This window comes from Aplysia californica, unplaced genomic scaffold (assembly GCF_000002075.1).
Source record: "Aplysia californica isolate F4 #8 unplaced genomic scaffold, AplCal3.0 scaffold00199, whole genome shotgun sequence".
NCBI classification, from domain to species: domain Eukaryota; kingdom Metazoa; phylum Mollusca; class Gastropoda; order Aplysiida; family Aplysiidae; genus Aplysia; species Aplysia californica.
The window spans coordinates 521,083-534,440 of NW_004797469.1; the positions used below are offsets into that span (position 1 = coordinate 521,083).

At 41.3% G+C, this 13,358-nt stretch overlaps 1 protein-coding gene across 7 annotated transcripts in view; it reads right to left on the reverse strand.

The window, feature by feature from the left end:
• Positions 1–1,100: 1,100 nt before the first annotated feature.
• LOC101847344 (MAGUK p55 subfamily member 5) overlaps positions 1,101–13,358 on the reverse strand; it is a 72,680-nt gene continuing 60,422 nt past the window's right edge. For 5 of the 7 annotated variants that reach the window (XM_035969946.1, XM_035969945.1, XM_005098988.3 and 2 more), the window contains 3 exons: positions 9,261–9,374; positions 4,732–4,764; positions 1,101–3,162 (listed from right to left, as the gene is read on the reverse strand). In XM_035969946.1, coding sequence (XP_035825839.1) covers positions 2,980–3,162; positions 4,732–4,764; positions 9,261–9,374 — 330 coding nt within the window. In that variant the 3' untranslated portion in view covers positions 1,101–2,979. The remainder of the gene's footprint in view (positions 3,163–4,731; positions 4,765–9,260; positions 9,375–13,358) is intronic. The other 2 variants (XR_004858573.1, XR_004858572.1) reach the window with 2 other exon arrangements.

The window sequence follows — 13,358 nt, forward strand, 5'->3', positions numbered from 1 at the left end:
GGATGGTGGTGGGGTGAGAGAGAGACAGAGAGAGAGAGAGAGAGAGAGAGAGGAGGAGAGAGAGAGATATGGGGGGAGAGGGAGAGGAAGAGAGAGAGAGAGAGTGGGGGAGAGAGGGAGAGAGGGAGAGAGACAGAGAGACAGAGGGGGAGGGAAGAGGGGGAGGGAGGGAGAGAGAGAGAGAGAGAGAGAGAGAGAGAGAGAGAGAGAGAGAGAGAGAGAGAGAGAGAGAGAGAGAGAGAGAGAGAAACTGCTATAACAAACTGTTCCTTCATCACCAGTCTACTCCATACCATACAAGAAAAACTATCAACAATCACAAAGCCCAAAACCTAATTAACCCTCCATGTACTTTCAATTTAAAATGAATGAAGAAGAAATATCCTGAACAATAGCAAAACAAAAATGTGTACTTTAACTCTTCATGCCCAGTGAGCCGGTGGGAGCAGCTCGGCGCGAAGTGGGTTTGACCAGCGAGCCGTTGACACTGGCTCGCTATACTAGCCTTCATTAAATACACGCGAACTAAAGTTTTGATGTGGGCCTAGTAGATTGAAAGTTATATAGACTTTTGTAACCCACCCTACTGCTGTATAGGATCAGTCCCCGGGAGGCTTCGGTCAGAACGAAAATCCTCTATGCACATGAAGAGTTTTTAAAAATTGGGCGGGGAGGGGGGGGGGAATTATAATAGCAAACTTACTCTGTAGACTTGTGTGAAAAGAAATCCACAGAAGTCATTTTTACAGAGAAAGGATCTGAGGAACCCTTGACCAATGTCGCCTGCCACACAGCATAATCACTTCATAACCATTGTTGCACACCCACTCTTCTATAAATCACAGGCTCATTGCGATGATTGTAAATGTTTTACATTCCCATCAACAATCTCATTGCAGTGAATATAAATGTTTTATACTCCCTCCCTTACGCTCCCATCAACAGCCTCATAGTGATGATTATAAAAGTTTTATACTTCCGTCTATATCTTCGTTGCAATGATTATACATGTTTTACCCCCAAACACAGTCAGTGCATCAAAACACTACTAACCATATGTACATTAAATAAAAGAGTCAAGCATGAATGACAGTAAAACCAAAGGAACGAGTAATAATAATAATACATACCTGTATATAACGTCATTGCGTGCCCATACATGCATGCACGTACACGCACGCACACACACACACAAACATAAACATGTGTACGTGTGTGCATTTATATACATTTCTGTTTAGATGCAAAACTCAAATTTCAAAAGCAGCTTCTAAACATCGGAATGCCTGAGAAAGCAACCCTCTGCCACCCTCCCCACATGCATGCATTCAAACAAACACACACAAAAATACCCCCCCCCAAAGATCTTAATATGAACAAAATTCGTTAGAAAGCCCAAAAGACCATCTCTTAAAATATCAAACTAAAAGGATAAAACCCATATTTAGAACAAGTGATGGTCATTTGCCACATTTGAACTATGAGAACCCTAGACTAGCCTTGGACACTTCATGTAGACGACGCTGTACTGCTCTAGCATTCATAATGACATCAGAAAGACCATGGAGAAAAACACCCCTCTGAGAAAAAACTGAGAAAGGAAACATGACTATAATGCTGTACACTCACAGCTACCTTTCTACATCTCAAACAGGAACCTGTTCTCTTACAAAAGAGAAATAGACCAGAGCACTTTTCACAACCCCAACACCAGACAAACACATTCTAAAACAGTCGAATATAAAGCACTTGGTACAAGTTGGGTACTTTTTCAAGCCCAACCTGAAATTACATGGGTCAATTCAGTTTGGGCTGAGGAATTTCCACCACGCCAAAACAAAACAAAGAAATCTAAAAGACTGTACAGCTCACCTTTGCCCTAAAAAGTTAAGGAGTCCAGCAGTAGTTCTCATGGATTAGAAAAATTTGAGCTCCAAACTATTTCCTAATTCTCAAAAGTAACTAGAGCATGTCAGCTCCAAACTCATAAAACAACAAACACTGAATATATTCCATGCTTCAAAGTTGACATTTTGTAATTTCTGCAGGACAAATTTAATTTAGATCAGTATAAGAATTGACATGCTGTCTGGTGTAGTAATGAGATGGCCAATCACAAGCTCCTAGTCAGCTGTCCCTTCTACCATATATCCCTGTTGTGTGTAAGAGAGAGACGAGTTCTAGATCAAACTGTTCCTCATGATGATTCTGACATTCAGTGTCCCTCTCACTAGTTTCGCTCAAAAGAACACACACATTGCACTCCGCACATACGCCTTCTTGACGTGTCCAAAACAGTTTTTTCACCCTCTATTTGCTGAGGCTGACTGAACCATAAGCACACTTTAAAATGTTGAAATAAACCATGCAACAGTTATTTTTTTTTTAAAGAACAGCTTGCACCTGAACAGCCTTAGGCTGCCTCACAACCTGTCCAACTGTCCACCTTGGAAGGACCTCACAACCTGTCCAACTGTCCACCTTGGAAGGACCTCACAACCTGTCCAACTGTCCACCTTGGAAGGACCTCACAACCTGTCCAACTGTCCACCTTGGAAGGACCTCACAACCTGTCCAACTGTCCACCTTGGAAGGACCTCACAGCCTGTCTAACTGTCCACCTTGGACCTGTCCAGTTATTCACTCACGTGGGGCTGTCCAGTTATCCACCCAGGTGGAACCTCACAACCTGTCCAACTGTCCACCCAAGTGGGACCTCACAACCTGTCCAACTGTTCACCCAGGTGGGACCTCACAACCTGTTCAGTTATTCACCCAGGTGGGACCTCACAACCTGTCCAGTTATCCACACAGGTGGGACCTCACAACCTGTCCAACTGTCCACCAAAGAGGACTTACAACCTGTCCAACTACCAAACCGGACAGCCTCACAAACTTGTCTTACTATCCGCTCAGATGGCCTCATAAACTTGTTCAACTATCCAACCAGATGGCCTCACAAACTTGTCCCAGACGGCCTCACAAACTATCCACCCAGGCTGCGGGCACCCACTGGGGTTCCATGTCAATGCGGTTGATCTCTTCCAGTAGCTCGGCATAGGCTCTGTCTAGGTCACTGTTCACCAAGACAAAGTCAAAGTAGTGGCTATACAGTTCTTCAATTTCGCGTGCTTTATCGATGATCTCCTTCAGCTGGTCATCCTGAAAAGATAAGGAGAAATGAATTAACATTTTGCTTAGAGATGATGATTTTACATAATTGATTATCCTGATAGATTATTCAGTTTTCTGTCCACATACTAAGACTGAGAAGCAGCGAATTTTTTTTCTTGTACATCTTCCTCTCAGTGGAATTTTTTATCTTGCAATTCTAGAACACCATCTCATTCAAGTTAATTTGCATTTCTTGGCAATATTAGTCTCTTTAAGTTGATCATTTATTGTGTGTATTTCTAGAACTCGTCCATCAGGTTCAAGTTATGGCTCTTTTTTGTAACAGTACCAAACAAAGCACAAGCATAAAGAAGGAGACAGGGGAGTCAAGTGAAAATGATAATGATTGAAACATTTGAAGGAAAATACAACAGCAGTGGAAAAATTAATGCTGGAACAATCGAAGCATTAGTGGTGAATGTAAAGATGGTGAAACATTGATGATCAAGACAATGACCATGGAAACACTGATGAAGAATACAGTGACAGTGGAAATATAATTAAAGAGATTTTAAGTCCCGCACTTCCTCCTTACATCGTGCAGTCTGTTCCAAGCCCAGTTACTCCACACCAGCCACTCCACACAACACCTACATCACACCAGCCACTCCACACAACACCTACATCACACCAGCCACTCCACACAACACCTACATCACACCACCCACTCCACACAACACCTACATCACACCAGCCACTCCACACAGCCCCTACATCACACCAGCCACTCCACACAGCACCTACATCACACCAGCCACTCCATACAACACCTACACCACACCAGCCACTCCATACAACACCTACATCACACCAGCCACTCCACACAACACCTACATCACACCACCCACTCCACACAACACCTACATCACACCAGCCACTCCACACAGCCCCTACATCACACCAGCCACTCCACACAGCACCTACATCACACCAGCCACTCCATACAACACCTACACCACACCAGCCACTCCATACAACACCTACATCACACCAGCCACTCCACACAACACCTACATCACACCACCCACTCCACACAACACCTACATCACACCAGCCACTCCACACAGCCCCTACATCACACCAGCCACTCCACACAGCACCTACATCACACCAGCCACTCCGCACAACACCTACATCACACCAGCCACTCCACACAACACCTACATCACACCAGCCACTCCACACAACACCTACAACACACCAGCCACTCCACACAACACCTACAACACACCAGCCACTCCACACAACACCTACATCACATCAGCCACTACACACCATAACATCTATGTCACAACAGAGAGAGAGAGAGAGAGAGAGAGAGAGAGACAGAGAGAGAGAGAGAGAGAGAGAGAGAGAGAGAGAGAGAGAGAGAGAGAGAGAGAGAGAGAGAGAGAGAGAGAGAGGGGGGGGGGAGAGATAGGGGGGAGGGAGAGAGAGAGAGAGAGAGAGAGAAAGAGAGAGAAAGAGAGAGAGAGGGAGAGAGAGTGACAAACTGACAGACAGACAGATAAACATACAGACAGAGGCAGACAGACATACAGACAGAGATTTACATACCGTGAACACAAGTCTGCCTCTCTCCGCCTCCTCCTGCATGACAAAATATAACACATATATAACAATCATTATAATAAAAATAAAATCAAGCCGACTCTCTCACGCAGAGCCCAAAACGTATTTATAACAATAATACAGTGGAACTCGGATTCATCGAGCTCGGATTAAAAAAGAACTCGGCCTCAGGAAAAGGAGATGGATTCCACCTTTTTTTTTCTTCTTTAAAATCAATACAAATAACCCAGATTCAACGAGCACTTAAACAGCGAGCTCAGATTCAATGAGGTCGCTTCCAGGGTGAAGAGCCCCCGCAGATGTGACCGTCACTCATTTTTCTCCAACAATGAACTTTACTCCTGGAAACCATCTATTGTACCTGATCGCATGTGACCAACCAGCGGCCTTCTTTCATACCAACACATGCGTTGTTGGCACGCGCATGTGTCTACTCTAGCGTGTGTCGGGGTGGGATGGGCGGCCAGCACACGTGCGCGTCACGGGGGCACCAGCGGTCTGGGCGTGGAACGTCGCAGATGCAAACGAGTCACAATCTTCCCCCCCCCGCCGGCAACTGATCATTATTACAATGTTAAACTAGTCTTGACGTAGATCTGCATAATGAATTGTGCGCTAGTCTATGGAATCTAAAGTTGCCGAATGCTAGGCTAGGCTCCAAACAGCAAGCAACACAACTTTTTGGCAAACAACCCAGATGACACAGGCATGCATTTGAACAAATCGTTCTTTATTTGCACAGCAGACAATTCAGGCACCACTTGTTACTTCTCTTTATTCTTGCTCAGAGCCTGTAATTGTCTACACAAAACCCTGTGTTTTCCATAACGACAGGGCTGCCTACCTCAAAGTTCCCATTTCAGGAAAATCCTGGGTCAGTTTCAGGTATTTTGGCCCAAAATCAGGTAGTACAACGACAAAGCAGGAAAAAAAGATAATCGTTGCCCTGTTACAAGAAGTTACCATTGAGCGGGGCTTGCTGTTTGTGATATTGGGTAATTATACTTTGAAAACTTGTTTGTGCATGCACATGTGTGTGTGCGTGCACGCGCAGGCTCTCAGTGTGTTTAAGTATTCGGGATGGGGGGGGGGGGGGGTTTGGGTGGACATAAGTTAAGGTGAACAGTATTTATGAAATGAGGCGTTTATTAATTTTGTAATTGTTGTTTTTTAAGCATTTATGGACTATCGTTTAAAGCACCTATACTCATTCAGCATTGCATGTGGAATTGAGTGCAGGGTGACTGCCAAACTGACTTCAAAACCCGCAGCCCATACCAATAGAAACTATAGTAAAATATATTTACTGACATTAGCATAGGGCACTGAAAGTCCTGTGTAACTTAGGTAAGAAAGACAGTTTTAACAAGTTTTGCTCTAAAAATACAACATGTATCTGGGCCTGTGGAGAGGCCAGAACATCAACTTTCAAAACCATTTTTGGTTTCAGCAATCACAGATTTTAAAAAGTATGCAAGACAAAACTTATTTAAAGAAAATCTTTATAGTTAGGCTCATGGCAGAGCAAAAAGCGACATCATGTACTGAGAGCCAGAACTGGAAGGACAGAGGGCGTGGGATGTAGTGATGCTGAAAACCTGGGAATCACTGCATCATGGATTAAGTATTGTTTGGGGGGGGGGTTCGAATTTCTAAATCACAGAACCAGTTTTAATCAGTAACAAGTCATCATGATGCATAGGCATCCAACACAGGGGCGCTATGCCCCACAGTGCACTCTAATCATAAAAATTAGTTTCCAGATCTTATCCTCCAGCAAGTTCAAATACAACTGAAAAAGATCTTTTTTTCTTTTTTTCCTCCAGGATAGACCCCCAACAAGGCATATATGGGTGTCCGGGGCGAAGCCCCCCAAAAAATAGACATTTACAGTTTTCCCGAGAGTAGAAAATGGCATTTCTTCATTGCTCCCATTCAACGTGTCATCACATCACTGACAAATCCAGCAAATCCGGGAACAATAATCACCAAACCAGTACTCTAATGTTCCCTCATTTACACACTCAATAGTCGAATGTCAAAACATAAGAGCACCACCACTTTCACATATCACTTTTATTTTAGCATCAGTTTCTTGCATCGACGTCTTATCCTGCTGCCGCAGACTGTTTTGCATCAAGCACCTCCCCCCCTCCTCTTCCAAATCTGAAGCCCTCCAACGCTCCTACTTTGAACTTGGAAGACCCCAACAATTACCGGTCTCTTACTCGTGCGGTACTCATTTTCACACCATGTGAACGCGCACAGGTTCACTGACCAGTCACGATCACGAGCCCGACAATTTAGAAATCAGAGGACACATGTTTTCTTTTTCTTTCTTTCTTTTTTCATTATAGTGACAGCAGTGAGAATATTGATTTTATTTGTATGGCGACACTGTTTCTAATGTTAAAAAGCAATCATAGGACAAATTCGGGGCGGTAACAAAAGCGAAAGTAGATTTTGATTTTCCCGATGGAGCCTCGGTATTACACCTACACTATGCCTACCGCCTGCCGTCATTGCCACTTATTCGCGAGAAACGTACTCTCGGACCGAAGAAAGCCGAATATAATATCTCAAACGCGACTGGTAAAACATGAACTCGGTGGCCTTTTCAGATTTGGTTTCGAGGACTTTGTGCACCATTGCTACTGAATGCTGACAAATAAGCTAATTCTCTCTCTCTCTCTCTCTAACGCATGGAGTTGATATGATGATGCGCCAACTACAGACCTTTCCGGAAAGTACGGATTTCCGCAAAAACGGAAAATTGAAAGCACTGCAGAACTGGCTTTATTTTTCTTCTCTCGGCACCCATCCCAAATCTGGTAGTTTTGACACCTTTATCGGTATGGCGGTAGAACAGGCCAAAATTCAGTAACTACCGGGAAAATCGGTAGATTCAGGCAGCCCTGTCACGAACACTTAGATTGAACGAGATTTTAGATCAGCCCGGCAACCTCGTTGAATCCGAGTTCCACTATAATAACAAAAAGACCACTTTTAGAGTCATGCAGCCCCCCCTCCCTGCCATGACATGAAACAACACACAAGCTGCAAGGGCTGTCCAACAAGTGAAGTGAAAATAGTCTGATAAAAAAAGCAATGACTCTTTTTTACTGAGCAACAATAGTAACCAGCTAGTTTTTAAATAACTACGAGTTCTAACATATGTACAGAAAGGTAATAAATTTTGCACCAAAATTAAGGAAGTTCAATTTCAAATCAAGAAATATCTGAATTCAGATAATTCAATATTTCTTTTCAATGTTTCAAAAGCAAAACAAGAAGTGGTGAGAATTTGACGCACATATTTCACTGACGGTCAAAACAATGTTGCTTTCATAATCAAACAGGAATGGTAGAGAAGTTGAAAACACAAAGGGAAATGAAAGCAATAAACATTTGAAATGTTAAAAAATCAATAAACAATCAAATGGCAACAATCAGCTTTCGGCTTAATTTTATTAAGTTACATTGAGAGGATTAGAGTACTTCCACTGATATCGTGCACGACCTCCTTCAGCTGTGTAATTCATCCATGAATGGAACCAATAAGCATAGCAATAAATGCCTGTAGAATATCAAAATCCTCTTCATTCAGTGATTCTTTAAGCTGAGTCACTGTCCAGACCCTCCCTTGCAGTGCTCATGGTGACCAAGTTGATCCCACAAGTGCTCTAAAAATCAAAGCCTGTTTTGTTTTTGTAAAGTGTTTTACGGCACTTGCAACTGCATAAGGTCATATGAGCGCGCGGGACACACCTAATATTTTCAGTTGGTAGGAAATTTTGAATATTGCCCGGGTGGCGGCCGAAGCCTACTCTTATCGATTTTAGACCACCAAAGGATCTTTAACGTGCGCAACTTGCACATGGGCCCTCCGAGATTTTTCACCCTTGTCCGAGAAAGCTAGGTGTAGATCTTTCCTACCAGAAGATCAGGGGTGTGGCTGAAAGACAGCAGTAAGAAGAAGCGAAAGCGTAGCAGTAGAAAGGCTGCAGAAAGATTCAGAAGCCCAGAGGAAGGGGCAAAGGAGGTGAGGGGGTGGGGGCAGAAAGAGGAGACGAAAGCAGACGACAGAACATTGCCAGAGGGCAGGAAATGAGGTGAAAGGAAACAAATTTAGAGAAGAACATTTTTTGGTCGCTACCCGGATTCGAACCCGAGACCTTTTGAATGAGAGGCCAACACCTTAACCTCTAGGCCACGAGAGCCCCCTAAAAAAAAATCATTAAAAAATCATAACCTTCTGCACCTTCTGATAGGTTTAATAAGAGATCTCACACATGAGTAGTACCCTTCTCCCTCCGAGACCTAACATTGACAACACCCTCTATGGAACATCACAGCAGCAGAAGCAAACCTGAACTTATCACTACATGGCATTGGACAGAAGGGCGAAAGCCCAGCTGTTACTGGATCGATAACGACAACAACAACAACACATGAATAGAAAGCAGTCACTAAAGCTTAAAAGCTCCCTGTAAAAAACTAACACCGGTACTCACCAGAGGTCTGGCTTTGTCTAGCTGGTCCTGCAACTGCCGAAGCTTGTCCAGATTGGGCGGCCTCACAAAGACCACATAGGGCATGAAGCTGGAGGCCCTCACCACTTTCAAGGACTGACCAAACAAACAAAACATGAGAAAACTTTACCATATGGATCAACACAAAGATACACACACACACACAAAACATGAGAAGACCATACAAGAGGCATACACAAAGAGAACATGAAAAAACCTTCAGATTTATCAGCTGCATCCAGCAGCTCTGGCTCTCTGATGAGGTCCATTTCAACATCAATGGCTATGTGAATAGTAAAAACTAAGTTGATTGGGGAACAGCAAAGATTGACAAAGTTTATGAGAAAGGCCTGCATAATCGGCAGGTTACAGAGTGGGCAGTGATGGCCTATCAAGGCCATTCCATGGAACCAGCATTTCATTACAGTGAACTCTGACCATTACCTCATCATCCTACCAAAATTCTTGAAAAGCTTGGGACTATTTGTTGGGGTTGAAGAGAGAAAAAACCAAAACTTTCAGCAAACATTTTGGTTACTGGACAGTCAGCTGTGGGACTGAGTACAACTTGGCCCAAAACTGTTCAGAACTGAATCCACTCGACTTTCACTTTTTTTGGGTACTTGAGGGACTAAACTGAGTGGGAAAATCTTCAGAGGTATTCAGGACTAATGAGATGTCCTCATTATGAGAGAGATGTCCCCCAACCAGTGCCCAAGTGTGACTGTCAATTTCAGTTCAGTTTTAGTAAGTGTTTTACTGCACTTGCAACAAAATAAGGTCATATAAGTGCTGAAGATTAGGTGTTGCAAGAGAGTAACAAACACACAAAAAAAGGAGGAGAGATAAAGACAATAGATGTTTGATAGGACAGAAAAAGCAAACCACACTAGAGCACCCACCAACCACCCACTGTCAATTTCACTTAGCAGGTCAGAATGAGCATTACTTAAAATGAGAGGTATCAGAAACATATCTTATAATTTTGTAGCTGCAATCTAATTGTAATTATAAATCCCGACTGATGTTTCACGTTTCTGTGATCTTTGGTGGTTATACGCCTATTCATAATGGTTTTATCAGTGACCTTTTTGACACATTTTTTTCAAAGTCACCCTGTATATGGATCAAAACATAAGATACACACACAAATAAAACATGAGAAAAACTTATGATATTTATAGATCTACATATGTGAGGAGTGCTAATAAAATTAGTTACTTCTCGGATTTTAGCATTATGGAAATTGATACATCAACTTTATAAGTGAAGTTTGTACAATTTGTAAGTATGGAATAGTAAAAGACAGAGTAAACTTGAACAAAATGGCATCAATTGAAAATCTATAAATCTGAACCCAGTGTCGATTTTCAGCCGATATCTCCATTGTTGGATCGTGAAAAGTAACTCATTTTGTCAGCATATCTCACATATAGATGCACACACAATGCAATATCCATGGACCAGATACACACACAAACAAAACATGAGAAATCTGTGAGATATATATTCATTAAAAAAATAATGGACCAATTTTTGTGTGAATGTTATACTGAACACTTAAGAATCCTACGGGCTCACTTTCTTGATATGATGTTTTTCCATATCAACCTTAGAAGGTCACAAATTTTCACAAGCAAGGAAGAGATACTAACAAAAGTAGACAATGTAACACTTGACAACCCCCTCAACTGAAAGTCACAAGAGCAATATGTTTGCTCAAATTTAACAAAAGGAAAACTTTAGGAAGTTTCACTTGCCATACACATGAAAAAAAACCACTCTCTCTCTCTGTGTTCTGAACAGTAAGTTTTTTGTACAACACCATGCAATGCCTTCAAGAACCAGTATGTATGCAGACATTTTGTAAAAAATCTCAGTATAATTTTTTCAGCATTTTGAAAGGGTCCAAAATATGTTCCCATTCTTCATGGTGCATCCATCGGCAGTGGAATTTTAGCGCCTTATCACGTCAGGGTCATGGGGGGTCAGCTCCCTGTCGCCGCTCTGTCTCGGCTGACTTAATTTTAGGTACTTTTCAAAGTGCAGTTTTAGGTGTATCCTTGTATTTATGGTCATTATCATTTAATGCACCCAAAGCACGAATTTCTGCTCTTGAGACTCAAAAAAAGAACGGACATTGTAACTTGTCTGGTTATTTCATTAGACGCACTGAAGTCGGCAATGCTAAACTGTAAAACTGTGAATCTTTAAAAAATTAATATAAAAAATACGGCACGACAAAAACTGTCAAACGTTTGGAAAATAAACGACATAACATTGGTTCAGATACTCCGAAAAGAAGTAATTCCTCCACATACAACTTAATGTGTCTAATATAATCATGAATATTCGCATCATATTTTCTCAAAAGTTTATCAAAATTACCCTGAAGTCTCTCTATGAAAAAGTACAAATCGATTTTAGTGCCAGAATGTTACAATGTAATGCACGTATTTGTTACACTCCAGAAATTCCTTATTTTTCTTAAAACGTTAAGTCTAGGTTTTGTAAGTTGACTGAACAACAGGGATGACTTTTCGTTTTTGGGTTATAAGAATAATTTCTAGCTTTCCAGTGACATTGAATCAGCACCAGACTTTTCCTGCTTTTATTCTATACAAGAAGTTCATCTCTATCCATGTATTTACAGTTTTGTGTTTTTTTTTAATCGCATAATATATCTTTCTTAGTTGAATGCAGACTGCCACAGACACAGCATGATTCATGAACAAACGCAGAGTAACTTTCAGATCTTGTTTAATGGTAAAACAAGAGCTACTAATATTGAGTGTCTTTAGTTAAAAAATGCAGATGTGCATCTTTCTTCTCTTATAACTTGATTGTTACTACTTGTATAGATCAAAGATTTCTCATGCTAAAAGACATGATATTCGTAGTTAGTTTAACACAGATTTTAGAGAGATCTGTTGTGCCGTTTTTAAATAAACGATAATTTATTCAAAAGTATGTAACTAAAATAGGACAAATTGGATACTCTACAAACACTAAGACTTGTCTACAACAAAAACAAAGGCACAGAAATTTTCTAACGCAGAATAAATCTCAAGATATTGAGGTTTTAGTACATCAGCGTAATGGTTTGCTGCGTGGAATGGGGAAGAAGTTATATCGTTACAAACGTAGACAAAAAGGCGAACTTCTTAACTGGCACCGCCAAAGTCACTTCTGGGCTCATTAACTCCAGAAATTCCTAATTTTTCAGCTCCGGCAGGCTGCTTAGTCACGCTAACTAAAAGTAGCAGAATCTGGCGAAAAGTGACGCCTCGTCTTATGCAATAATAAATTCTGTGTCTGACGGCAAAAGATTACGCACATTTGTTTTGTACAAGGTGTTTGAGGGAAATACAACAAAAACCGGTTCAACGCATCCTGATTTTTCGAAGGACTAAGTTAAAAAAAAAAATCTATTTAGACTGATATTTGGCACTGTACATAAACTAATTAACTTTTCTTGATAAACAATTTGATACAGGATTTACTGAGAACAACACTATCCTAATGTACCTATGGTTTTTTTTACGGTCAATAATTTGATAAGAAAACTTCAGAGAATTTCAGATATATCCTTTTGAGAAGCATTAAACAACAAAAACCATACATTTAATCATTTATTGTATAAACTTTACCTCCACAGACCTTTACCAAGGCTACATCCAAAAGGGAGGATTTAACTTCTATTTTTAGAAATAGAAGAAATCCATTATAAAAGGCAGGGTGTCCAGCAATATTTCCTGAAAAAATTTACTACCTTGAAAAAAATTTACTACCCAGCAAATCAAGCCCCACACCAGCTCGAAAAAGGGAGTTAATTTGCGCATTCAATAACATATATATTATTATTACATAACATATGGAACAAAAAGAACACACAACAAAGTCCAATCGACAAAATGGAGGATTGACAGACAATCACAAGGTTGCTCGCAGCTAGATTTAGTTTTAGTAAGGTTTTTACGGCGCTCACAACAGCATAGGTGATATGAGCGACAAGGGGTGGATGTCAACAGAGAAGTCCAAATGGGGAATCAAGCTTCGACTATCAAGGCACCCCGGAAA